General features: G+C 42.8%; 1 protein-coding gene across 1 annotated transcript; it reads right to left on the reverse strand.

Annotated features, from left to right (window-relative positions):
* Nucleotides 1-12,399: 12,399 nt before the first annotated feature.
* On the reverse strand, nt 12,400-27,604 carry LOC120049787 (NEDD4-binding protein 1-like). The gene is made up of 9 exons (XM_038996204.1): nt 27,488-27,604; nt 26,282-26,572; nt 21,980-22,114; nt 19,485-21,724; nt 19,053-19,183; nt 18,694-18,790; nt 18,287-18,394; nt 13,563-13,664; nt 12,400-13,202 (listed from the first exon to the last, which is right to left on the reverse strand). Exons 2-9 carry the CDS (start codon nt 26,543-26,545, stop codon nt 12,863-12,865), a joined length of 3,417 nt encoding a protein of 1,138 aa, XP_038852132.1. The 5' UTR covers nt 26,546-26,572; nt 27,488-27,604; the 3' UTR covers nt 12,400-12,862.
* Between the last annotated feature and the right edge of the window lie 251 nt (nt 27,605-27,855).

Genomic DNA, 27,855 nt, shown 5'->3' on the forward strand with positions numbered 1-27,855 from the left:
GAGAGAATAGACTAGAATCTAATGCTTAAAGAGACTTGTTTGTCCTAGACTTGAAATTATGGTTGAAAATACAGAGTGGGGCTTTCAATCATGGATGCAATATCATACAGCTATGGGTTCCATTGATGTTTCGATTGTTTGACATCAGGAACTACGTAATAAAATGTCTAGAATAGAATTTATGCCCCAGAGACTTTTTTTCTTGCATGTCAGAAACAAATGTATTGTCAGGTGAATTCTCCTTAAATGTACATTTAATTGTTTCACATTGTGATTTTATGGGGCGGCAGGTAACCTAGTGGTGAGAGCGTTGGACTTGTAACCGAAAGGTTGCAAGATCAAATCCCGAGCTGACAATGTAAAAATCTGTCGTTCTACCCCTGAAAAAGGCAGTTAAAATGACCTGAAAATGACCTGCCTGGTTAAAATAAAGATCTTTCACCTGTCTTGTGATTGTCTCCAACCCCCACCAGGTGTCTCCCATTACCTTGTGTATTTATACCTGCATTTTCTGTTTGTCTGTTGCCAGTTTGTCTTGTACTATCAAGTCCTACCAGTGTGCTCTAGTTTTTGTCTTCCCAGTTCTGATCTTTCTTTCTGTCCTGATCCTGATCATTACACTTGTGCTGGGAACAATAGTATTTCTGTCTGTAATAAAGCCCTTTTGTGGGGAAAAACTAATTCTGATTGGCTGGGCCTGGCTGCCAAGTGGCTGGGCCTACAGTATGCCCTCTCAGTTCCACCTATGGCTGTGTCCCTGCCCAGTCATGTGAAATCCATAGATTAGGGCCTAATGAATTGATTTAAATTGACTGATTTCCTTATATGAACTGTAACATTCTTGAAATTGTTGCATGTTGCGTTTATATTTTTGTTCAGTATAGCATTTACAGTTCTTCCTTTATACTCTGATCAGTTTCTTCTCTCTTTTTCTCCTTTTCTTCCTTGTGCAAGATCTTTCTATCGAGCTGCTCCTTCCATCTCAGTTTGACGTCATCAGACATCCCCTTGTCCCTCAGCTCTTTCTTCATCTGAGGAACTTAAACGGAATTTTGTTTACTGACTATTGACTATGCAGCCAGCACTGGCTAACACTTTACTGTTCGCCCCCTTATGCATGCATTCATACAGCCTTTATAACAGCTACATAAGACATAACATCAGTAAAGTCATAAACATTATGAACAATGGCATAATGTGTTATGAAGGTACTTGTAATGCTATTATAGATGACAGGCACATCCGTACTAGATGGCCAGAGCAGTAACCCTTGATTACACTAACGTGGCTCTAATTTCTCAAAGAGGAAGAGATTCACCTGCTGTACGATAGCCTCCTGCACGGCAGGATCAGTCAGGTCCATGTTCTAGTCCTCTCTCGCCGTCTGCTGTATCTTGGTTGTGTAGTTGTTGGTAGCCCAGTAGTTGCTTGTGTAGTTGTTGTCACAGTAGGATCTGCAGTTTTAACATATGCCATTTGGCAGACACTTTTATCCAAAGCAACATACAGTCATACAGTTTACGTATGGGTAGTCCTGGGAATCAAACCCACTACCCTGGCGTTACAATTGCCCTGCTCTACCAACTGAGCTACAAAGGACCACCGAGGAGTAGTTGTGATTGTCGTAGTAGGAGCTACAGTTGTGGTTGTCGTAGCAGGAGCTGTGGTTGTCGTAGTAGGAGCTGTGGTTGTTGTAGTAGTTGTTAGTAGTAGAAGCTGCATTTGTGGTTGTAGGAACTGCAGTTGTGGTTGTCGTACTAGCTGCTGAAGCTGTTTTGGTTGTTGTGTACGTCTGAATCATGAGTTAATAAGCAGGAAGTCTGGAATCCTCCAGACAGAATTTCTGGAAAACCTGGGAATTTTGGGAAAGTTTCCGGAACTTTGCAACCCTACACTGAGCGAGACATTCAGTCTGGTTAAACCAGGCAGCAGTTCTCGTCGGACCATCTTTCCTGAGTCCTTTAATGAAGCAGAAACACACAGGTAACCTGGAGACGAGAATAGAATATACAGTCAGGTCCAAAATTATTGGCACCCTTGATAAAGATTAGCAAAAAAAGACTGTATAAAATAAATAATACAAATACTGAGCTACTTTTATGAAAAATGTATCCTTTTATACTAATACAACTGCTCTGAGAAAGAGATTTTCAAACCACAGATGTTGAACTTTACCCAGTAACAGGACATTTTAGTCAAAAACCTGGTTGCCTCTGCCAGGAGGCTGAAACTTGGCCGCAAGTGGATCTTCCAGCATAACAATAACCCCAAGCACACATCAAAGTCCCCCCCAAAATTGTTAATTGACTACAAAATCTAAGTTTTGCAATGTCCATCTCAGTTTCCTGGACTAGAACCCCATTAAAAACCTGTGGTTTGAATTGAAGAGGGCAGTCCATAAGCGCAGTTGACGAAATATCAAGGATCTGGAAAGATCTGGAAAGATTATGTATGAAGGAATGGTTTAAGATCCCTCCAAATGTGTTCTCCAATCTCATAAAACATTTTGGAGAAAGTTTCATTGTCATTATCCTTGCAATGTGAGTTATTGAAAGGTATTGAAAACAGTGGTGCCAATAATTTTGACCCCTATCTTTTTGAGGGGAAAAATATTACTTGTTAAAGGTCCCGCAGAGTCATCCTATTTCCCAAGTAAAAATAGTCTCTGAATCACCCATAATATTTCCCTAGTACCCTTTCTCTCATCTCTAACTACCAAGAAGCCTGAAAGAACAGGCTGAGTGAGCGGGGAGCTGATATTCATGAGCTTGCCTTGACGGACAGCTCTTGACTGACAGCCACCCTAAAGTGTTCAGGCTACCATTAATTCATACAATTTGTAACCTTCATCTCATGTCCGAATTCTTAAAAAAAAAAAATACAAAGTAACAAAATGTGCTATCATATCACGTAAAAGTGAATTACTTAGGCTCAGTGGTGGAAAAAGTACCCAATTGTCATACTTGAGTAAAAGTAAAGATACCTTAATAGAAAATGACTCAAGTAAAAGTGAAAGTCACCCAGTAAAATCCTACTTAAGTAAAAGTCTAAAAGTATTTGGTTTTAAATATATTTAAGTATCAAAGTAAATGTTATTGCTAAAATATACTTAAGTATCAAAAGTAAAAGTAAAAATATAAATAATTTCAAATTCCTTATATTAAGCAAACCAGACACCACCATTTTCTTGTTTTTTATTTACGGATAGCCAGGGGCATCATTTACAAATGAAGCATGTGTTTAGTGAGTCCACCAGATCAGAAGCAGTAGGGATGACCAGATATGTTTTCTTGATAAGTGTGAATTAGACCATTTTTTGTCCTGCTAAGCATTCAAAATGTAACAACTACTTTGGGTGTCAGGGAAAATGTACGGAGTAAAAAGTACATCATTTTCTTTAGGAATGTAGTGAAGTAAAAGTAAAAGTAGTCAAAAATATAAATAATACAGTAAAGTACAGGATGGATCGCACGCACAGCACGCATAGCCTCCCCACATGCATTGCTGGATCAAGGGTGACTTTTGACATTTAAAAAATTTGGAAATTTGGCATTTTTATTTTGGCCATTTGTTGACCATGGCTGCCATCTTTTACATAGACCTACTGCAGACAACTACTACTGCAGGTTTTTATGATTGTAATCATAGATATACAAGAAGATCAAGGTTCCCACGTTAGCGGAGACTGCATTCATGGTAAACCCTGCATATGTTGGCTCAATCGGAAATTACCTTTAGATTTCCTTTACATTTCTAGTGTGCAAACTGGAACGATTCAGCCACACAGACTGAATAGAGCCCTAACAGTCGCTAGTCATTTGACTGGCTCTGTTGTTGACTAAGGAAGGACCAGTCATTTGTTGATCATGGCTGCCATGTTTTACTCTATTCTACTCTACACTATTTATTCTACTCCATTGTAAACTAGTGGTAGAGAGAACGTGACATGTTTTCGGTGACATGTTTTCAGAATATATACAATAATAAACACAGAGATTAATAGGTGTATTGTAAACCCCATTATTCCCGAACAGGGACTATAGGCAGTTCTTCCCTACAGAGATCGGTTCAGATTGACAGAAAGACTCTACAGTAGTACATCAGGTAAGAACATTTCACCATTACTGAGTATAGCTGGTTTTCTTGACAAAAGTAAAATATTAGACATTTGATTAATTATGTTGCAAAGGATGATGATGATCATGAGGACGATGATGCTACCGCTGATTATCATGTTGATTATGACAATAAAGACAATTCCAGTGTCATGTCTAAGGGTGCGTTCGTAAATTCACTGTGGCTATCTACTCCGATTTCAGAGCACTCTCATCTGAGTGTGCCAGAGCGCAGAATAACTGACAAATTGACAACGCTCAACACCCGTTGAATGTGGCCTGTGTCAGTAAACGTTGGCAAAAAAAAGCATGATTATATTGTTGCCAGCAGCAGTTACAGTCACCAATGCTCTGGATAACATTAAACCAGCCAAACCAGTTCCGTTAGGGCGAGTAAAATGGTTAGCGTGAGGTTTGTGTGTGGAAGTAGCTAGTAAGCTAGCTAACATTAGCCAGTTAGCTTGGGTGCTTGACTGCAGTTCGGAGAGCAGAACGCTTGGATCAACCATACTCCTAGGCCAGAGTGTCCAGTGTCTGCTCTGAACGCTTCGAGAGCGAAACGCTCGCCCAGAGGGCACTCTGAGCGCACTCTGGCACTCCAGATTGAATTTACGCACACACCCTAAGTATAATAAACTTTGTTCAGGAGGGCTGTCTGTGTTGTTATGCGTTAATAACATTTAGACTATGTTACCCAGCAGGCTATGGGGGGGGGGGGGGGGGGGGGTTGAAGAATGCCTTGAATGGCTAAACAAGGAGTTTTCTAGCTGAAGTATGTGTTCATTAAAAGTAGTTAAACCTACGCCCCGGTTTGTCATTATATAAGGAACAAACATAACACTGTCTTATCAAGTCATGGGAAAAAAAGTGGTGGGGCCGGGTTCACAAAACAAAACATTTATAAGTTCATAACATGGTTCGTAAGTGCAATTCCTCAACAATATCTTAAGATTGAATGATTTTCTTATGAACTTCACAAATATCTTGTTGGGTGGTCCTTTGCACGGGGTGATGTAAGTTTCCTTCATCAATCAGTCTTCCAGATAGATGACACAGACACAGGAACCTTGATATAAAACTCTTTAGAAATAAAATGCAATTGCAGACAGAGAATCACACATAGAATACCTCTGTAGTCTATAGTAAAGATCTGTGTGGCGAAACAGGAGACAACACTCTTTAAACTAAACTCAGCAAAAAAAAAGAAACGTCCTCTCACTGTCACCTCACTGTCACTGTCAGCAAACTTAACATGTGTAAATATTTGTATGAACATAACAAGATTCAACAACTGAGACATAAACTGAACAAGTTCCACAGATATGTGACTAACAGAAATGTAATAATGTGTCCCTGAACAAAGGGGGGGGGGGGTCAAAATCAAAAGTAACAGTCAGTATATGGTGTGGCCACCAACTGCATTAAGTACTGCAATGCATCTCCTCCTCATGGACTGCACCAGATTTGCCAGTTCTTGCTGTGAGATGTTACCCCACTCTTCCACCAAGGCACCTGCAAGTTCTCGGACATTTCTGGGGGGGAATGGCCCTAGGCCTCACCCTCTGATCCAACAGGTCCCAGACGTGCTCAATGGGATTGAGATCCGAGCTCTTCGCTGGCCATGGCAGAACACGGACAGTCCTGTCTTGCAGGAAATCACGCACAGAACGAGCAGTATGGCTGGTGGCATTGTCATGCTGGAGGGTCATATCAGGATGAGCTGCAGGAAGTGTACCACATGAGGGAGGAGGATGCCTTCCCTGTAACATACAGCATTGAGATTGCCTGCAATGACAACAAGCTCAGTCCGATGATGCTGTGACACACCGCCCCAGACCATGACGAACCCTCCACCTCCAAATCGATCCCGCTCCAGAGTGCAGGCCTCGGTGTAACGCTCATTCCTTCGACGATAAACGTGAATCCGACCATCACCCCTGGTGAGACAAAACTGCGACTCGTCAGTGGAGAGCACTTTTTGCCAGTCCTGCCTGGTCCAGCGACGATGGGTTTGTGCCCATAGGTGCCGTTGTTGCCGGTGATGACTGGTGAGGACCTGCCTTACAACAGCCCTACAAGCCCTCAGTCCAGCCTCCCTCAGCCTATTGCAGACAGTCTGAGCACTGATGGAGGGATTGTGCATTCCTGGTGTAATTCAGGCAGTTGTTGTTGCCATCCTGTACCTGTCCCGCAGGTGTGATGTTCAGATGTACCGATTCTGTGCAGGTGTTGTTACACGTGGTCTGCCACTGCGAGGACGATGTGTCTAAGGCACGTTCACACAGATGAGCAGGGACCCTGGGCATCTTTCTTTTGGTGTTTTTCAGAGTCAGTAGAAAGGTCTCTTTAGTGTCCTAAGTTTTCATAACTGTGACCTTAATTGCCTACCATCTGTAAGCTGTTAGTGTCTTAACTACCGTTCCACAGGTGCATGTTCATTAATTGTTTATGGTTCATTGAACAAATCAAATCAAATGTATTTATATAGCCCTTCTTACATCAGATGATATATCAAAGTGCTGTACAGAAACCCAGCCTAAAACCCCAAACAGCAAGCAATGCAGGTGTAGAAGCACGGTGGCTAGGAAAAACTCCCTAGAAAGGCCAAAACCTAGGAAGAAACCTAGAGAGGAACCAGGCTATGAGGGGTGGCCAGTCCTCTTCTGGCTGTGCCGGGTGGAGATTATAACAGAACATGGCCAAGATGTTCAAATGTTCATATTTGACCAGCATGGTCAAATAATAATTATCACAGTAGTTGTCGAGGGTGCAGCAAGTCAGCACCTCAGGAGTAAATGTCAGTTGGCTTTTCATAGCCGATCATTAAGAGTATCTCTACCACTCCTGCTGTCTCTAGAGAGTTGAAAACAGCAGGTCTGGGACAGGTAGCACGTCCGGTGAACAGGTCAGGGTTCCATAGCCGCAGGCAGAACAGTTGAAACTGGAGCAGCAGCATGGCCAGGTGGACTGGGGACAGCAAGGAGTCATCATGCCAGGTAGTCCTGAGGCATGGTCCTAGGGCTCAGGTCCTCCGAGAGAGAGAAAGAAAGAGAGAAAGAGAGAATTAGAGAGAGCATACTTAAATTCACACAGGACACCGGATAAGACAGGAAAAGTACTCCAGATATAACAAACTGACCCTAGCCCCCCGACACATAAACTACTGCAGCATAAATACTGGAGGCTGAGACAGGAGGCAAGCATGGGAAACAGTGTTTAAACCCTTTACAATGAAGATCTGTGAAGTTATTTGGATTTTTACGAACCATCTTTGAAAGACAGGGTCCTGAAAAAGGGACGTTTCTTTTTTTGCTGAGCTTAGTTGGTGTGGACAAACTACCGTCAATCATACCTTAACATTGTTGCATTGGATTAGATACAAAGTGTCTAAGATGTGAAAAACATGTCTAGACAGTGGTTTCTCACTCTACTGTAAGCCATCAACCACACCTGTGTAGTGTCAGGCGCTTTGCTACTTTCGGAACATCTCGGCCTTGAGGCTGCATGACTATCAGCAGGTGCAGGCAGTTCTCAGCCCGAGAACTAAAGCAGTACATCTCCATTATCCAGTACTTTTCCATCATTGCGCATTGCAAGCATACAAAGGTTATCACATATATACAGTAATCATGGCATTGGTGTAGACCCACATCTGACCCCCAGTGTAACCCCCAACAATCGTCTTGCGAATCTTCTTAAGATGTTTGTTGCTAGGCAACCAATATAGCTAGATATCTAGCTAGCAATGGCAATCATGTTAGCATACTAATAATCTCTACGGGGGCTGTGTGTTGGTGTCTGGTAAGGCAAATGGGAAGACTACACATGTGAGATGAAACTTCCCTTCTGTTGCTACTGTGGTGAGTTATATGTTATAGTGTGTGTATGTGTGTGGTGTCGACAGGGTCTATCTGATGAGCAAAACATGAATAACGCTTGACACCCAGCGTCATAACACGTTATGACACGGTCATAACCATGTCATAATATGTCATAACAGGTAATGACATGACCTGTCATTACCTGTTACAATATGGTCATAACACTGTCTTGACACATACACCCTTGACTTTTTCCACATTTTGTTACGTTACATCCTAATTCTAAAATTGATTAAATCATTTTTTTCCTTCATCAATCTACACACAATACCCCATAATGACAAAGCAAAAACAGGTTATTGGAAAATTTTGTAAATGTATCTAAAAACACCCGGAAATATCACATTTACATAACTATTCAGACCCTTTACTCAGTACCTTGTTGAAGCACCTTTGGCAGCGATTACAGCCTTGAGTCTTCTTGGGTATGAGCTACAAGCTTGGCACACCTGTATTTGGGGAGTTTCTCCCATTCTTCTCTGTAAATCTTCTCAAGCTCTGTCAGGTTGGAAGCGAGTGTCACTATACAGCTATTTTCAGGTCTCTCCAGAGATGTTCGATCGGGTTCAAGTCCGGGCTCTAGCTGGGCCACTCAATGACATTCTTGACTGTGTGCTTTGGGTTGTTGTCCTGTTGGAAGGTGAACCTTCACCCAAGTCTTTGGTCCTAAGTAGTCTGGAGCAGGTTTTCATCAAGGATCTCTCGGTACTTTGCTCCGTTCATCTTTCCCTCGATCCTGACTAGTCTCCCAGTCCCTGCCACCGAAAACATCCCCATAGCATGATGCTGCCACCACCATTCTTCTCCAAAGGGATGGTGCCAGGTTTCCTACAGATGTGACGCTTGGCATTCAGGCCAAAGAGTCCAATCTTGGTTTCATCAGACCAGAGAATCTTGTTTCTCATGGTCTGAGAGTCCATTTTGGCAAACTCCAAGTGGGCCTTTTACTGGGGAGTGGCTTCCATCTGGCCACTCTACCATAAAGGCCTGATTGGTGGAGTGCTGCAGATACAGTTGTCCTTCTGGAAGGTTCTCCCACCTCCACAGAGGAACTCTGGAGCTCTGTCAGAGTGACTATCGGGTTCTTGGTCACCTCCCTGACCAAGGCCCTTCTCCCCCAGTTGCTCAGTTTGGCTGTACGGCCAGCTCTAGGAAGAGTCTTTGTGGTTCCAAACTGCTTCCATTTAAGAATGATGGAGGCCACTGTGTTCTTGGGGACCTTCAATGCTGCAGAAATGTTTTGGTACACTTCCACAGATCTGTAAAATATGGTGGTGGATTTTTTATGTTATGGGGCTATTTTGCTTCCACTGGTCTTGGGGCCCTTGGTAATGTCAATTGCATCACAAACTTTACCCGTACCAGGATATTTGAAACCCATTGAAAACCTGTGGTTTTGATTGAAGAGGGCAGTCTGATGGCTATCAAGGATCTGGAAGGATTCTGTATGAAGTAATAGACCACTGCGCCTCCCGGGTGGCGCAGTGGTCTAGGGCACTGCATCGCAGTGCTAGCTGCGCCACCAGAGTCTCTGGGTTCACGCCCAGGCTCTGTCGCAGCCGGCCGCAACCGGGATGTCCGTGGGGCGACGCACAATTGGCATAGCGTCGTCCGGGTTAGGGAGGGTTTGGCCGGTAGGGATATCCTTGTCTCAGTATGTAAATGTAATAAAATGTATGCACTCTACTGTAAGTCGCTCTGGATAAGAGCGTCTGCTAAATGACTAAAATGTAAATGTAATGGTTTAAGATCCCTCCTAATGTGTTCTCCAACTCATAAAATATTTTTGAAAAAGGCTCAGTGTCGTTATCCTCACAAGGTGAGGTATTGAAAGGTATTGAAAACAGGTGTGTCAATTTTGACCCCTATCTTTTTGAGAAAAAAAAGATGACTTGTTAAACAAAACAAAACCGTATTTGTATAAAATATTATTTCCATACATTATATATTTTTGCATACAATATAGCTCTGTATTTTAATTATTTATTTTATACAATCATTGTTGCTCATCTTTATCAAGGGTGTCAATGATTTCGAACCCAACAGTATGTCGGATGACCGTATCGGTATCTGTTAGTCCCAGTGAAGAGCGAGGCTAGAACACGGACCTGGCTGAACCTGCCATTCAGGAGGCCATCTTACAGCAGGTGAGTCTCACCTGCTCTTCCTCTCAGCTATCATTTACTACAGATTTGCCTGTCTTCTGCAGCGACCATTAAAAGTACCTTTCAAAGCATCTTAGGCCCTTGGTCATGTTTATGACTGCCTATCGCTGATGCCATAATGTGTTATGTAGCTTTATGAATGCATACATAAGGGAGCGAACAGTAAAGGGTTAGTAAAGGCTGCATAGTCGGTAGTCAGTACACAAAATGCTGTTTTATTCCTCAGATGAAGAAAGAGCTGAGGAAGAAGTGGATGTCTGATGTCACACTAAGATGGAAGGAGCAGCCCGATGGAAAGATCTTCGACAAGGAAGAATAGAGCAAGAAGAAAGGAGGAAAAAGTGAACCGAGTATGAAGTTGGAACTGTAAATATTGTTACAGGAGGCTATTTGGGACATTTCTGACAAACATCCCAATTAGCCAAAACCTAAAACTGGCCTTACCATAACCATAACCAACCCCTTAACCCTAACCTAATTTAAAACAATTTGAAAATGAAATATTGGCTCGCAAGTCAGTCAGGTCCACTTAGTTTCCCCAACTATTATTTAAAAAAATCTGATTCTTTATAATCTCTAGCCAACAATAGTTAAATATTATTACTACTGCTACATTATGTCAAATTGCATTTGGATTTTGTTGGTTATGAATTGTTCAAACAATAATTCCAAGAAATGTCAATGTTTCACCATTCATTTATTTATTTAACCTTTATTTTATCCAGGGGTCCAAGGTCTCTTTTACAGATGAGCCCTGAATTACATAAATTACAGAAAATACACACATTAATATAAATACAAAATGCAAGCAGAAAGAAAGAAAATACACGGCCATAAAAAAATAACACATTCATCAGTAATAAGGTCCTAAAATCTGCTTTCTGAATTGCCACAGAGGCACCAAAACAACAAATTTAAGAACATTTTGAAGATCGTTCCACAAATAAGGTGCATGAAAACTAAAAGCTGATTTACCTAACTCAGTAGACACCAAAGGAATTTCCAGAGTTAACCATCCCTAAGACCAGGTGTGGTAACTCGTATGTCTAAAGTTTAGTAATGACGTTAGGTAAAGTGGGACTTTTTGTAAAAGTGCTTTCATAAATGAAAACATAGCAATGTATCAACCTACGTGACATCAAAACGGGCCAACCAACTTTCTGGTAGAGAATGCAGAGGGATGAGCATTAAAATTGTCGCACGTAACAAAGCGCAATGAGCTATGATAAACTGCATCTAACGGCTTTAATGAAGTAGCAGCTGCTTTCATATAGATGATGTCGCCGTCGTCTAGGACCTATAGGAATGTTGACTGAATAATCTGCTTTCTACTATTTAGCGAGAGACAGGACCTATTTCTATAGAAGAAGCCCATTTTTATTCTCAGCTTCTTAACTAACTCATGAATATGCTTTTTAAAAGACAGCTTTTCATCTATACAGATATTTGTAAGCAGGGACACGATCAATATTGACACCATACAAAGTACATATGCTTAAAACAGAGTTATGTTTATGCGCTCTAGAGAACTACATATACTTTTACCTGTATTCAATACTAATTTCAGGTCAATAAAGTGTTTCTGTAATACAATGAAGGTAGACTGTAGTTCAGACAGAGCTTGGTCAGACAGAGCTTGGTCAACCGTGCTTGGTCAACGATAGCATAAACAACAGTACTTTAGGCATACAAGTGCAGGTTACAATTTTTTACAGACAAGTCGATTTTGTTAATGTAAACAGTAAAAAGTACAGGACCCAGAATCAAACCCTGCAGCACACCTTCCATGTTTTTGATTCAATGTATTTACTTTTCTTGTTATTTCTAAGTGTAAACAACTGTCTTAACATGACAAACGTGTGTTTGAATTTACATTCTGTGGGTTACATTCAATGTAACAGTCCCCACAAGGAGAACATGTGTAATTGGTTAATTCATTGATTGATTAATGAGATTTGATTGATTATGATATTTTTTCAATATTACCAATTAATGATTGTTCAAATTTGTTCATTCTTACTATAGTTTATATGCATTTTCTAACTCTTCTTACAATAATATTATTCCTATTTCAAACTGCATTTATAGTATGAATATACAGTATAAAAATAAACTAATCATTGTCTTACTCTTTAAACTACAGTTCATGCAATAACATTAACAAAGTTATACTATTGAAGTACGACACCTCTGAGTTTGAAATTATTAATTGGAAGTTGAGCATCATCAACTTATTAATTTCATGCTGTAATGTCATGTTTAATAGATAACATTGTACACTGAATTCAGCAACACTACTCATCCCTAACACTAAATCCAACAGTGGCCAGTGTGTTACAATAAGTGTTACAATAAATAAAATAAAAATGTAAGGGTAAGAAATATGTTTTAAAAATTGTGTTGCAGTATTTAAATCCTGTTTCCAACATTAATTGGATAAAAATCTATTAAGAAACATAATTTGAAGATCTGTCTGTCTTTTAACTAAACCTATCATTCAAACACTTAAATAATATACATTAATACATCAATATACACACGATGGACTCGACTGAATAGAAAGGAAGAAAGAAAGTGAAAGTTATTGGTATTCGAATAGTAGTCTTATTTTTCTGGAATACCACCTCAAACACACACACACACAAACAAACAAGCATCCTCCCCCCATTACTCAGTCTACACCCCCCTGCTCACTCTCCATCTATTGCTGCAGCATAAAGTCTGACAGTGAATTGATGTCAGTCACTGTAGGGTTACACTGCAGCACCAGAGTAACAATGCTGTCTTGTCCTGGGAACACCTGGGATAAGCTCTCCCTAAGTCTGGAGGTCTCTGCTGCACTCCTCTCCATATCCAGGCCAAGGCCCATCCCCGGAACAAGGTCCATTCCAGGGCTACCGTGTCCAGCCTTAGCCTGCCCCTTCCTTTTCCCTCTGCCACGGGCCTGGCTGGACTTCAGGACCTCTGTCTGGGCCCTGGGAGCTTGGGGGAAGGGGGTGGAGGCAATGCCCGCAAATGAGTGACTGCCTGGGACAGGAGTCCTGAGAGAGAGAGAGAGAGACAGAGAGAGAGACAGAGAGAGAGACAGAGAGAGAGAGACAGAGAGAGAGAGACAGAGACAGAGACAGAGACAGAGACAGAGAGAGAGCGAGACAGAGACAGAGACAGAGAGAGAGCGAGACAGAGAGAGAGCGAGACAGAGAGAGAGAGACAGAGACAGAGACAGAGACAGAGACAGAGAGAGAGCGAGACAGAGAGAGAGCGAGAGAGAGAGAGAGAGACAGAGAGACAGAGAGACAGAGAAAGAAAGGGAAGTAGGGAGAGAAAGAGTATGAGCAATGTGTACATGTTTATGTGGGAGAAATCTAGTCAAAGAGTAAGAGGAAATGTGTATGTGTTACCAGTGCAGTGAGCGTAGGAAGTCATCCAGATGGGGTCCTTCTCGGCCCAGCGGGTCATCAGGCACCATGAAGTGATCACCTACAAACGTGTACTGGAGGAGTCTGGGTAATACAAAATCAGTATGACACTGAGACCTAATTTACAGCTTGTATTATTCCTATCTGAACAGCTGTGATTAGGATGACATGCCGAACATGGGCCTCGCATTTACTTGCAATTAAACCTTGTACATAAAATGCGTGCACTCTGGCCGCATTGTGTTCGGATCTAACCTTCCCTCTCATTTATGCAGATAATTTGTGCTCACAATTCAATTATATACAGTGTATAGCCTATAGGCCTACATAAGCGGTCACCAACCTTTAATGAGTGAGATCTACCACTCAGATTTTTTTTTACATTAATTAAAAAACGTAAGCCTACGCAACATTAACCTATTAAAAACAGTACTGTAGCAATGAGGTTTGTGCAGTAGGCTATAAGCCCAAAACATAAAAACATTTGAGGTAGGCCATATGATCACACCGGTAATATTGTTGTATTACTTGTGAAGCACAGCTGAGGGAGCATACATTTAAATAATAAGCTTTTTATTATACTGGGCTATTTTACTGGGCCAGCATCTGATGGTCAGTCTCAGTGGAGGGAGAGAGCAGCAGACAAAGGGTCTGCCTCTCAACATCCCTCCACTAACACTGACCAAAAAGCGGCACAGTCATCCAGATAATACCGAAACTCAAGTCGCACCGCATTATTTCTGCATAATGCACAAATTAATGTTGTTACTCCTATGAACAGAGAAAGTTAAATATTTCTCGATATTAAAAGACCCAAGCCGCTAATAATAACAACACAAGCCTATAGATACACTTTCCTTTTACTCATTCATACTTCTGCAGTGCTGGTTGTAGCGCGAGTAGGACACACATTTTATGGCTTATAAAAGTTGAGTAAAAAGCTCCTAGCGTGGAACTGAGAAAAATAGCTTTTATTCATACAATGTGACAGAATAACCAACCCTAAATGGAGACAGCGGGAATGGCCCGTCCGACACCGCCGCAACTTCGGCAGCCGCAACTGGCCCGCACGCCGCCGCAACTGGGCCGTCTGCCACAACTATGGCAGCTGCAACTGGCCCGTCTGCCGCCGCAACTTCGGGCAGCTGCAACTGGGGCGGCAGGGTAGCCTAGTGGTTAGAGCGTTGGACTAGTAACCGAAAGGTTGCAAGATCGAATCTCCGAGCTGACAAGGTAAAAATCTGTCGTTCTGCCCCTGAACAAGGTAGTTAACCCACTCTTCCTAGGCCGTAATAGAAAATAAGAATTTGTTCTTAACTGACTTGCCTAGTTAAATAAAGGTAAAACAAAATTTAAAACTGGCCTGTCCGCCACCGCAACTTTGGGCAGCTGCAACTGACCCGTCCGACAACTTCGTGCAGCTGCAACTGGCCTGTCCACCGCCGTAACTGGCCTGTCCGCTGCAGCTTCGGGTAGCTGCAACTGGCCCGTCCCACGCCGCAACTTCGACAGCTGCAACTGGCCCTGACCGACACAACTTTGGCAGCTATAGGCCTTTCGTTGGCCAGCTGCCGACGTTACGTAGGAATACCTAATAGGGAGTTTTAATACTCCACCCAAAAATACAACATGCCATGAAAAGGCACGGGGACGAAGCCCTAAACATACACATATACAAAAACACAGGGAGGTAACCCAAACAAAAGAGTGAGGTTAAACCTCTAATAAATACACGGGACGAGACCCGTAATAACAAGTGTACAACAATACACGGGACCCGTAATAACAAGTCCACAACAATACACGGGACGAGACCCGTAATAACGAGTACACAATACACGCAGCACGAAAGTCGAAACAACTAAGCACAGGTACTCATAAGACCAACGGACATGGGAACAATAACCGACAAGACAATGGTGAACAGAGGGCACATACAGTATATATATAATTACTAATCAAGGGAATTGATAATGACAGTTCAGTGACACCTAGAGGCCGGGGACATAGACCTCCGGAGCTGGTGCACGGAATGAGCAGCAGTACCGGGGGAATCCGTGACAGCTACATTACGTCATTATGTCAATGGAGTGCTATTCAACTTTTTCACGTTAACTGTTTTCCATCGTTCCCTTTGAGCGTCATCTTAGGCTATTCCGGAATGAACATGCCAATATTTGCTGACATCTTCACTGCAATAACTATTTACCTATTCCGGACTAAACTATTTACCTATTCCGGACTATTCTGCACAGGTTTTATTGCATATTATGATGAGTGAGAATGTGATCGTTGGAACAGGTTATAGAGCAAACAATGCAATTATTACAACATAAGTGGACGATAAATGACATCAAATCACGTTATCTACCATAGCTTTGATTGGACTGATCATGTCAACATCATACTTTCAGAATCTTAGCTAGCAAGCAGTCATCATCATGAATCAAGTTGACAATCTACTGGCAAATCCTTTTCAATCCTTGCCATTTGAACAGAAATTGTAGATAAAACGTATCGATACTCATCGGCCATCAGACATAAACACTACACAGTTGGAAATCGCAAATTCAACAATGAGTGGTTTGGAAGGAATCAGTGGCTAACTGCACGCGTTGCAAAGCAATCACTAGCCTGCTATTCAGTGGAGAGGGTGTTTGGTCCATGTTTGGGTTTAAGGGTCTCTTTTACAAGCTTAAAAGGATAAACATTCACATGCAACACCATGGGCCAGAAAAGGTTGAATATATTGGTCATGCTGTCAATCCAGCATGACTTCTGCCGCATTCAAAACAACTGGAAAATTGGAACTAGGAAATCTTAGACTTCAGTGAGTTCAAGACAACTGGGAACTCGGATTATACCCTTTGAGTGGTCATCCAACTCGGAATTCCTAGTCGGGAACTCTGACCTCTTTCTAGAGCTCCAACCTGAAGATCACGTACATCATGATTCGACCGTGTTTTTTCAGAGTTCCCAGTTGTCTTGAAAGCACCATAAATCCAGAGAATGCCAGACTGAATACATAGTTTTATGACAAAATTTGCCCACAAGAAGGACTGCCGCGCCACCTTCCTGTTCAAGTGAGCACAGCAAAACAAAGTCCAAAAATGTATTGTATGCTGCTGCATAAAGGATGTAATATGCCAGGGAGATACATATACTGTAGCTAAGAAAGTAATACTAAGTGTATGTTGTGTAGTAATCTGTTAGTAGCCCATGTGCCTCACCCTAATAATTTGGTCCCTTTCCCCCTCATAACGTAGCCTACTGTTCTGACTTGGTAGTGCACATGTAGCCTATAGCCTGTTTTAGATAAATGTCATCATCGAATATTGTTAGAGCTTTCATTGTCTGCTTATATGCCGCTTTATTTATCCTATGGTTCTGACTTGGTGTACAGGGAGAATACTGTAAGAGTGGCCCATGTTCTGAATTATGTCACTGTATATTTGAGAACAAATAGTTATATTCACTAAGTCCGTCTTAGCTCGGTCATTAATGTCTTAATAGAAATGACGGATTGCCTCTTATCCGCTCATCGTTCCCTTATGCCATAGTTTGTACATCTGAATTGTCAGTAGAAACCACATTTGTTTAAGCAAGTCAGCCATATCAGCTATGTTTTTTTTTCAAAGGCAGTAAATGAGGCTGAATGAACTGTTTCGCTGCCAGACAAGGCTCCGCTGATAGCCAGGTGTAGCGGTGGTAAGGATTCACTCCATGGTGCTGAAAAGAAAGCTCTGCTGTTGGGACAGATTTATGTAGGCCCTAACAGTTTGTGGACACCTTTTGTCACCGTTTATAGCGCAATTAATGTATTGTTTAGTGTTGTGTGGATGCTTTGCTGGTATGCATCAAAACATTTTTGGAGGAGTTTGCCCCACCAAGATCTACATGCTAAAATCGCCACTGACTAGGCCTAGTCTATTTGTAGAAATAGAAAGCAAAATATCAGAAATAAATGAGCCTATAGCTTACCGGATAATGCAAAGACATAATGTATGAAACTCGATGGGGAAAGTCTGAAGGGGAGAGAGAGACGGTTATAGTGCGATAGTGATGACGAAGACGAAATTGAAAACTTCAAACAAAAATGATACGCACCTGTCCTAAATAACGGTCCGCCGTTGGCACGTTTTAGTAAAACAGGCGGTTAAATGCCGACACCACATTTTGAATTTTGTGTGCAGTAGTCCGCTCTCCCCTTGCTCTTTTTACATTCAATAGGTGGAACACTTGAATAACGCTTTATTTTAGACGGAGCACTGGATGATGTTGCCCACTGAATGTGGTCCCGGCTGGCCTAATTGCATTTGCACAGAGAAAATCTGCATTTAGACCTGGCATGAAGATGCGTTTCTTGATATGCGAATACAAATGTGCACACAGTCGGCATTTTTAAAACAAGATGTAAATAGGGTCTGGTGTTATGGAGATATGAGCCCAAAATATCCCTTTCAAATCAAAAGGGTGTTGGTTTATACAAAAGGTTGACTTTAGTTGTCAAATCCACTAAGGGAGAATGAAAATGATATTGTTGCTGCCCGGTGCAAGGCACACATCTATCCAAAATCTATTTCTGAAAATGTTTCTGATTGCATTGGACAGTTGCCAATATACAGTCAACTTATTGACCAATAATATTTCATGCCCATCGTCTCAACTGTTTCCTCTCCTCCATTCCTTTCTTTCTCTTTCTCTACCTTTTCTTGATGATGTCTCTCCATTTATGGGACTCATCCAGCAGGTCTCTAAGGTTGTCATTTGTCACGATCACTCCATCCGTCTCCTGGGCCAGCTGCAGCATGAACCTGCAGAGAAGAGAGGGTTGAAGGACGAGGGAAGAGTGCAATGGGGACGTCAATTCATCCATTTAGAGAATATTCCCTATTAAGCACGAACAAGCCTTATAATGTGCATATATGAACTTAAACTGTAACAAAGCTGTTTATAAGCAGTTAAGGGAGTTTATAAAATATATTCATGCAACGTTTAGAAGCCGTTAATAAGCAGCTGTTTATATAAAGATTGTAAGCTGTTTATAAGCCATGTATATAGTTTAAAAGCTGTTTCCAACAGATCTATAGTATGACAGAAGCGAGGATCCAACCTGTCATCGTATGAGTTTATCCTCTTCCCCTCGATCTCTCTGGAGGGGGTGTAGGAGAGCAGACCCAGGTTCTGGAGGTCAGTAAGGTAGTGCTGCTCTGAAAACAACAGACCAAAAACTGCTCATTTACAACATAGTATACACAGTCACACACATTTGCCACCATGAATCCATTCCTTAGGGATAATACTATACAGGCTTGGTGTCAATTCAGGAAGGGAATTAATTCATGGACAAATACATTAATGCCAAATCCATACAAAAAAACTTCACTTCCTGAAGTGACTTGACAAAACTGGTGAAATGAAAGAGCTGGATGGATGTAAAGTCTGGCCTTCCAGACGGACAGGAAGTGTTACCTTTGACCCGGGAGTCTCTCTTCTGCCTCCACTGGGGCAGGAAGGTGCTGACTCTGCGATGGCCGCGGTTCCAGAAGTGTTGCACGGCCAGGGCGATTCCTCGACACGAGAAGAAATGACCCAGACCGTGACTACAGAGGAGTGAGATAAAAACATTAAACACGGCTGTGTAGTATACTTGTTATTTGAATCATGAAAACAATAGCTGTTAGTTGGACCATAACATTACAACTAAAACAGTTGTGGATTCATGTAATCCAAGGGCCACACAGGTATGTCACTTTGTTGTTTCTACACTGCTTTCAGTGAAAGCGTTTACTAAATAACTTAATGATTGAATGAATAATCTCAACATTTTGCCTGCTCTTTTACATTTTCCATCTTATTTTTTATATTTTCATCCTCTCACTTCTCTCATTCCCTCGTTCTCACCTCATGGCAACATTGCTCCCGTCGATGACCACCATCCTGAGCCCTGGGTCTCCTGGTTGGTCAGTCAGCTTGAGGTCAAAGGGCGTCTGTAGTCCTTCCAGGAAGCGCTGCTGCCCCGTCACTAAAGACCCTGCTGCCATGGGCGGGAGACCCCATCTTTCAACAGCCGGGGCAGGGAGACCCTTTCTTTCTGGAACCTCTGTTGCTAGGGTAAGGAAACCCCGTTTCTCCTTCACTCTGGTTGCTGAGGAGTTATTCACGGTGAGGGCGGAGTCTAAGGTGGTCTGGTGTGGCTGGGTGAGAGGGTAAACAAGTTGATGGGGAAATAAGGGAAGGTTGGTGGGTTGTGGAGGTAGTGTGATGGGGTAGGTGGGCTGGGGAGGCCCTCTGACTAAAGGGGGGCTGGCTCGACGGGGGGTGTGTGTCTGGGCGGGCTGCTGTCGTGTCTGTGTGGGGTTCTTCTGGAGACCATGGGTCGGGAATGGAACCTGGTTCATCACAGCATTCCACTGAGCCAGATCCGGTTCAACCCTAACTGGGCCATCAACGGTTCGGTTTGGCACTTTCACTCCTCCTACCTCATCCGTCTTCCTTTCACCTTTGGCATTCTTCCTTTCTACTCCTCGGTTTTCAGTAGTTGTGAATGTTTGTGCCGGTGCCTTCCTCTCTTTACCCCTCTCCTTCTCCGTTTCCTCTTTTCTGCACTTCTTTTTCCGTACCTCTGAGTCAACCTCATTCACCTCTCTTGGTTCGTCACGTACCCTGTCCTGGGATTTGGCTTCTGTCTCTCTGGTGCCTTCTCTCTGTAGCTCCAGGAGTAGCTGACGTATGGACAGTTCAGGTAACGTACTGTATACTTCTGTTACCTTCTCCTCTGTGTACCCACAGTTGGCCGCAGCCCTCTTCAGCACCCCCAGTACAAAATCCTCCTCGTTCCCCACCTCTCCTCCCTTACTGTTCCCTTCATCGCTCTCCCTGCCCCCCTCACCTCTCCCTACCTCTTCAGACAATCCTGCACTCTCCCCCCCTCTTCCCTTCTCCTCTCTTTGCTCTTCTCTAGCCCTCACCCCTTCTCCCACGCCTCCTTCCATCTCCACTCTTTTATCTATACCGCTTCTCTTTCCTCTCACTTCTTCACCTCCGCACTCCTCCCCCTCTCTTCCCCTCTCCTCCACCTCTCTATGCGCTAGCTCCACAAGGCCGTTCATGGCCAGTCTGGTCCGGTTCTGCTCTTGTTGCACCAGGTCCAGGATCTGGGAAGCTTCTCTGGGTCTGGTCTGGGCTAGGACCCTCAGTACCACGTCTTCCGCATAGCCCATAGCCGTGAAGAACTTCAGAAGCAGGCCAAACTCCTCCTTGCTCCCTACTGACAACATGTTCCCTTCTCCCTCCTCTGTCTCCATCTCCTCCTCCTCTTCCAGGTGTCCCTCCTTTACCTCCTGTGGGGAATGCCCTTGTACCTCTTTTGCCCCCTCCGACCCCTCGGCTCGACCACGAATGTCTTCGTTTTGGGGGAAAGAGTGGAAGATGGGATCTCGGGGGGCTGCTTCGTTCCCAATCCCTATCCCTCCGTGTGTCCCATATCTGCTTCCCTCTCTACCTTTTACAGGTGCGGTAGTGAACGTCTGTTGAGAAAACTGTTCAATATTCCGTAGACCAGGGTCTTGGTTGTGGTAGGAATGTTCGGAAGGTTTGGTCGTTGATTTGGTCATTGAAATCCCCTGCACTTCCTGTATGTCCCTTGCCTCTCCAGCTCTGGTCCCTATTCTGCTATCCATAAGTGTTAGTGCCTCTAATTCGTATTGGCTGTCCCATAGTCTCTGTGTATCAGTGTCCATTAGACCCACTCCGTCTCTAGACCCCCCAAGACCAAGGTTCAAGCCCAGCCCTGGACCGGGATTTAAACACCCATGACCTGGGTTTGAACCCCCATGACCCGGGTTCAAGCCCCCGGGACCAGTGTTAGATCCCAGCCAAGATTCCCTCACCAGATCCAGTAAAGTCTCCTTCACTGCTCCCGGTAGCACTAGCAGGTCCAGAGTGTGCCTGTCATCCCATCTCTCCACCAGGGACTTGAAGGCCCGACGAGAATCCAGGGTCTCGCCTGCTGTCCTGTCACTAGGCTCGCTGAGTTGTCCCTGGGTGCCCTTGGAGCGCTCCACAAGGTCTGTGATCAGGGAGTAGGCCCTGACCACTGGTTCTGCCAGACCTGAGATGAGCAGGAAGCCTGGGGAAACCACCTGGAGGAAGGAACATTTGAAAAAAGGGAGAAGATCAACTTTAGTCTCTCAAGGACTAAAGAGACTCAAACCCACAACCTTCTTCCTCTCCTCTAATGTGCATTTCTTTCTTTCGTTATCCATCTATCCATGTGAGTGAGTGAGTGAGTGAGTGAGTGAGTGAGTGAGTGAGTGAGTGTGTGTGTGTGAGAGAATACACTTGTCTGTGTGCCTGCATTTGAGTATGCGCCTGGGAGCGAGCATGTGTATGCTTACCACTATGCGAGCAGAGGTGTTTCTGATCAGGCAGTCCATGAACAGCCCCCGTGCTCCACAGAACACACAGTGAAGGACCCCTGGATACGGAACCTCCTGCGGGGCCTCCTGGTTCACAACTCCCTTAACAAACAACTGGAGGAGAGAGGGAACGTAAGCAACTTCCACACAGACCATCCGCTGGCATGGCGCAGTGCTATATTAACACACTACCCCTCTGTCAAGTGGGGGGGTGTTAGCGATGGGTGGAAACTCAGGACACTAGACAACAAGGACTCTGATTAAGCCAATGTTAAGTCTGGAACAGTATTGGTACAGGGCAACCCCAAACAGTTCAGCTGGACCTACACCGAATCAAAGAGGGAGCGCAGCAGGAGAAGCTCTCTCTTGAGAAAGACTCCCCCACCCCGAGGGAGTCAGACCTCTTCATTATACAACCCCATAGACGAGCAACCCAAGCAGAAAGTCAACCTCCCAGCACAGAGCACTACACCCTCACTAAAATGAAGGATAAATTCACCCAGCTGGAGGTGAGGCAGGTGGAGCTGGGAACAGCAAGTGAACACACTCCAGTCAACACAGACCCAGACAACAGTCCAGCACAACAACACCCCCCCCAACCAGACCTGAAGAGCTGGAGGGGGAGAGAGACATATCAGAACCCTGGATTGTGCTGTGACAACTTCAACAGGAGAAAGAGCAGGGGCTGAAGAAGAAGGCCCAGCGGCAGGAGAAGAACAGAGCACGAGAGGAGAAGGTGGAGGGAGAAGGTGAGAAAGATGACGTGTGAGAGAGAACAACCCATTAGAGAGCTGGCCTCCCCCGAAGAGAAGCGAGCAGAACAGCCCACCTCAGATCCTAACCATAGCCTCGACATCACAGCAGGACAGATAAATGAAGAACCCAAAGCCCAGGGGATCCCACCCCCTCTGAGCACCCCCCCCCCCCATAGCCCTACTGAAACCCCCCCTACACCCACTGAGGACATACGTAAGCCACAGATTGTACTTCTTATGGACTCAAACAGGAAATATAAAAACACAAAACAAACAATACCTCACAATGATGGGGTGCATATAACTGAACTAAATAGTGTGTGACAATGACATACAGGTGTGTCGGAAGCAGACATTACAAGTGTACAACATAAAACACCAAATAATGCATGCAGAGCAGAATTAGCTCGATACCCGCAATTTTTTTAATCTAATCTAAATTCTACAACCACCTAAAAGGAAGCGATTCCCAAACCTTCCATAACAAAGCCATCACCTACAGAGAGATTAACCAGGAGAAGAGTCCCTTAAGCAAGCTGGTCCTGGGGCTCTGGTCAAACACAAACAGACCCCACAGAGCCCCAGGACAGCAACACAATTAGACCGAACCAAATCATGAGAAAACAAAAATATAATTACTTGACACATTAGAAAGAATTACCAAAAAACAGAGCAAACTAGAATGCTATTTGGCCCTAAACAGAGAGTACGCAGTGGCAGAATACCTGACCACTGTGACTGACCCAAACTTAAGGAAAGCTTTGACTATGTACAGACTCAGTGACCACAGCCTTGCTATTGAGAAAGGCTGCCATAGGCAGACCTGGCTCTCAAGAGAAGACAGGCTATGTGCACACTGCCCACAAAATGAGGTGGAATCTGAGCTGCACTTCCTAACCTCATGCCAAATGTATGACTATATTAGAGACACATTTCCCTCAGATTACACAGACCCACAAAGAATTCGAAAACAAACCCAATTTTGATAAACTCCCATTTTTATTGGGTGAAATACCAGTGTGCCATCACAGCAGCAAGATTTATGACCTGTTGCCACAAGAAAAGGGCAACCAGTGAAGAACAAACACCATTGTAAATAAAACCCATATGTATGTTTATTTATTTTCCCTTTTGTACTTTAACTATTTGAACATAATATGACATTTGTAATGTCTTTATTCTTTTGGAACTTTTGTGAGTGTAATGTTTTCTGTAAAAATATATATAGTATATTTCACTTTTGTTTAATATCTATTTCACTTGCTTTGGCAATGAAAACGTATGTTTCCCATGCCAATAAAGCCCCTTAAATTGTATTGAAATTGAAAGCGAGAGAGATAGAGCGAGAGAGATGGGTTGGGATAATGGTGGGGGGAAGATTGAGAGAGAGAGAGAAAGAGTGAGAGACACAGAGAGAGAGAGCGCGAGAGAGAGCGAGAGAGAGAGCGAGAGAGAGAGCGAGAGAGAGAGCGAGAGAAAGACAGAGCGTGAGAGACAGAGAGAGAGAAGGGTGAGAGACAGAGAGAGACAGAGACAGAGAGACATGTTAAATACAGATGACAGGTACTTGGGTCCTATATAACGTTTGGAGTTTTCCCCAGTCAGATCACGTGATCAGAAAAACCCCAGGGTCCTTATGACACATATAGTGAAATTACCACCTAGTGTTAATGCAAAAGACTAAAAGGTTAATCTCAACTGTAAAACATGTTAACATAAGGGCATTTCCATCTAAAAGGACCCATGAGCACCAACATCTGAAGTTCATAGGAGCATGTCAAATTGGGTGTCAAATGAAAGCTAAGAGTCTATATATTATTTAAAAACTTTTTTCAAGCATTTTCCATCCTGAAAATGTGGAATAAGCAAAGGCTTTGATTTCTGGTCAAACATGGAAAAGAGGTCTTAGACAACAAATGTCTTAAAAGCTATTAGAAATACAACAAAACACAATATTGTTGAATTAATGACCCCTGCCAACTAATATCTACACTTACATTTGGTTTTGGAGAAATGATTTGCCTTCTGTAAGTTTAAGAAACATTTCCTTGTAATTCCGTTACCAAAAACCCACATATCTTGAAGATATTTTCTAATTTCTCTCCCTCATGTGGAGGGAGGAAAATGTATGTTCATAGAAGTAACAAGTAAAGGTTGAACTACAAAATAGTTAGTGTTTTTACTGACAATAAGTTTGTTTATGAATTATTAAGTGAATAAAACTCATAATTATGTTAGGACTTACCAAAAAAATCAGTAACAGAATTACTGCAATTGAATTGGCTACAATAGTAGTCAAAAACCACAGTTGGGTCACTTGCTACTGTCCTCCCTTCCACTGGCATACTGTTATGTTCAGCTCATAACAGTTTTATTCTCTTTCTGTCGTTTGGTGGTCAAAGCAAGACTGTGACTGTCTTGACAACCTCTCCCTCTCACTCACTCTCTCTCTCTCTTCTCTCTCTCTCCAGTTAATGTCACCTCTACCGGCTCTTACTGACACCTACCATGACACCTACCACCTACACTATTTCGATTTACTGTAACAAACATCCTCACCCACTGAGCACCGACCAACACTGGACGTCAATGTGTGTTAAAAAGTAGTTGAAATTTGGTCCTGGCCGGAACAAATCTGAACCACTCATAGACGACTATGTTGCACAAGTTTGGACAGCACAGTACAGTAGATCTCAGTAGAGAACAGTACAGTAAAGACACGCATAGTAGAGTAAAGTACAGTACTGTAAAGTAGAGTTCAGTACAGTACAGTAGGGCACACTAAAGTAGAGCACAGTATAATATACTGTACTGAACATATCTACTTTACTGTGCTTTACTGTACTGTGCTCTACTGTATTGTACTGTACTCTACTGTGCTGTACTGTGCTGTCCAAAGTTGTGAAACATAGACGACTATGATTGGTTCAGATTTGATCCAGTCCGGACCAACCAAATGTGGTATTTTTTGGGGGTGGAGCTCATTACAATAATAGCCAGATGTGTAGAATAATACCCATATATGCAAAAGAAGTATATTGCATATTTCTACCTTTGTTTACCTATTCAGGATACATCACCATGAAGAGAATGATATTCATATCCATAATTATGCATTTCTGTATAGTACAGATCAGGGACCCATAATGTAATTCCATTACCGTAATTCCATTACCAGATGTAAATCCACTTCACCTACTGTAGTTCAATAACAATATTTTGGGGGGGGGAAACGTGGTCGCATAAAAAACTGAGGGAGATTTGACCGTAACTCAGTTACCAAACTTTGGTATCAGCACGGTTCTTCCAGTAAATGTTTGTTTTTAAATATCTGTGTAAATTGGTCGAAGTAGTCCTTGTGAATAGAGTTGTATGGTTTGTTAAGCTTTCAAATCAATTGTTTTTGTTTAGCATACATTTTAAAGTGAAAATCCGAGTCAAAGCGTAATTCTGTTACCATGAAATTGCACATAACATTAAAACTAAAGAGTTCAGAATAATAATAATAATACGAGTAATTTCTTACTTTGGCAGCCACAACGTCGTTCCTTCCTCCTGTTAGTTTAAGCCAGATCTGTCCATCATGTGGCAACACAGCATCCTCCTCTCTCCCGATCATAAAGGACACCCCAAATATCCTCTCCAGGGAGGGGTGGAAGGACAGTAGGGCTCCGCGTAGCGCGCCGGAACATGCAAACTCATCCTCCACCTGGTCCTCTCCTCCTCCATCACTCCATCCTTCTCTCTCTCTTCCAGACATTGGAGAGAGATGGCTCAGGGCAGAGGCCATGGGAATGGGGGGTTGTGTCAGAACTCACTGAGAGGGTGGGAGAGAGAGATAGAGACAAAGAGAGACAGACAGAGGGATATGGAAAGAGAGAGAGCGAGACACACGGAGAAATAAATGGTCTGTCAATTTATTCTATTTCCAATAAAATATGAATAACTTAATATGCCCATGTCAGGCAATGATCTGCCATAGATCTATAGAGATAAATAGTAATGTTTTTTTTGGAGGCACTAACTCCGCCATGGCTCGTTGGACAAAGTCTATGGGGAAAATGAATGGCGTTTTTGGATAAACGCTGAAAATAAGGTCTGTGGTAAACACAGGCTTTGGAGATCTTATACGTTTTGTTCTAGGAGATAATCTTCATCAGCTAACGTCCCTTTTTGTGAATTTTGAAGAATTTATGTAATAAAAATAAGCACATAAAGGCTTAATAATTCAAAGGTCATGTTAGCTGACTGCTATTATTTCATAGAACAAAACGTATAAGATCTCCTACGCCTGTGTTAACCTTCTTTTCGGCGTTTATTCCAAAACTCTTTCCCCGTTCATTTTTATCATAGAGATGGTTGAACGAACGAGGTAACTAATTTCCGGGTTTTAGGACAACAAGCTGGCGAACTCTATGGGTCGAGCGAGATTTGGAAGGTTTGCCTCGCGAGACTTCTAGGTAGGAATAATAACAGGAATTGACAAACATTCTCTAAACCCAATCTCGTCCACAGCTAACAATAGTTTTATTTAATTTACAAAGTTAAATGTAGACTTTACATTTAAATAATATTATGAACAAACGCAACAATTCTCTAAACGCATTCATCCTTCTCCCAAAGTCGCTCTCTTTCACTGTGGCTCAAAATGTAGATTTCTAATAGGCTATTGGAATAATTTGATGCTGCCTTCTGCGAACTTAAAATAATACAGTACAAAATTCATAAATACCGTAAGATCAAAAAACGATGTGCCAGACCGACAGTAGCCGTTGGTAAAATAAAACGAGATGAAGTGTCAATTGAACAACATTTGAGTTTCTGTCTGAACTTGTGTGGTCTTCAAAAACGAAACAATAGACACAACAACGTAAATCCTAGAGTATCTGCGACATTCATAAAGTCAACTCAACTCCTATCTCTTGCCAGTCACATGCACGACTTCAATTGGTTATTATCGGTAATACCGTAAACCGACAGCTAAGTTAAGTTGCGTATTCATTATTTATTAAATATCGTTGGTGCTTTAGAATTAGGACTAACAGTTTTACAGAAATATGACATTCAAAGTTACTTAATACTTGTAAAACAAGCACATTA

Source organism: Salvelinus namaycush, chromosome 6 (genome assembly GCF_016432855.1).
Source record: "Salvelinus namaycush isolate Seneca chromosome 6, SaNama_1.0, whole genome shotgun sequence".
NCBI lineage: Eukaryota > Metazoa > Chordata > Actinopteri > Salmoniformes > Salmonidae > Salvelinus > Salvelinus namaycush.

Coding starts and splice junctions, on each gene's coding strand:
- LOC120049787 (XM_038996204.1), bottom strand. CDS start 26,545: ATGGCCTCTGCCCTGAGCCATCTCTCTCCAATGTCTGGAAGAGAGAGA. Junction 19,184..19,484: donor GGGAGCAATGTTGCCATGAG/GTGAGAACGAGG, acceptor ACTCCTCTGTAG/TCACGGTCTGGGTCATTTCT. Junction 18,791..19,052: donor GAGAGACTCCCGGGTCAAAG/GTAACACTTCCT, acceptor TGTTGTTTTCAG/AGCAGCACTACCTTACTGAC.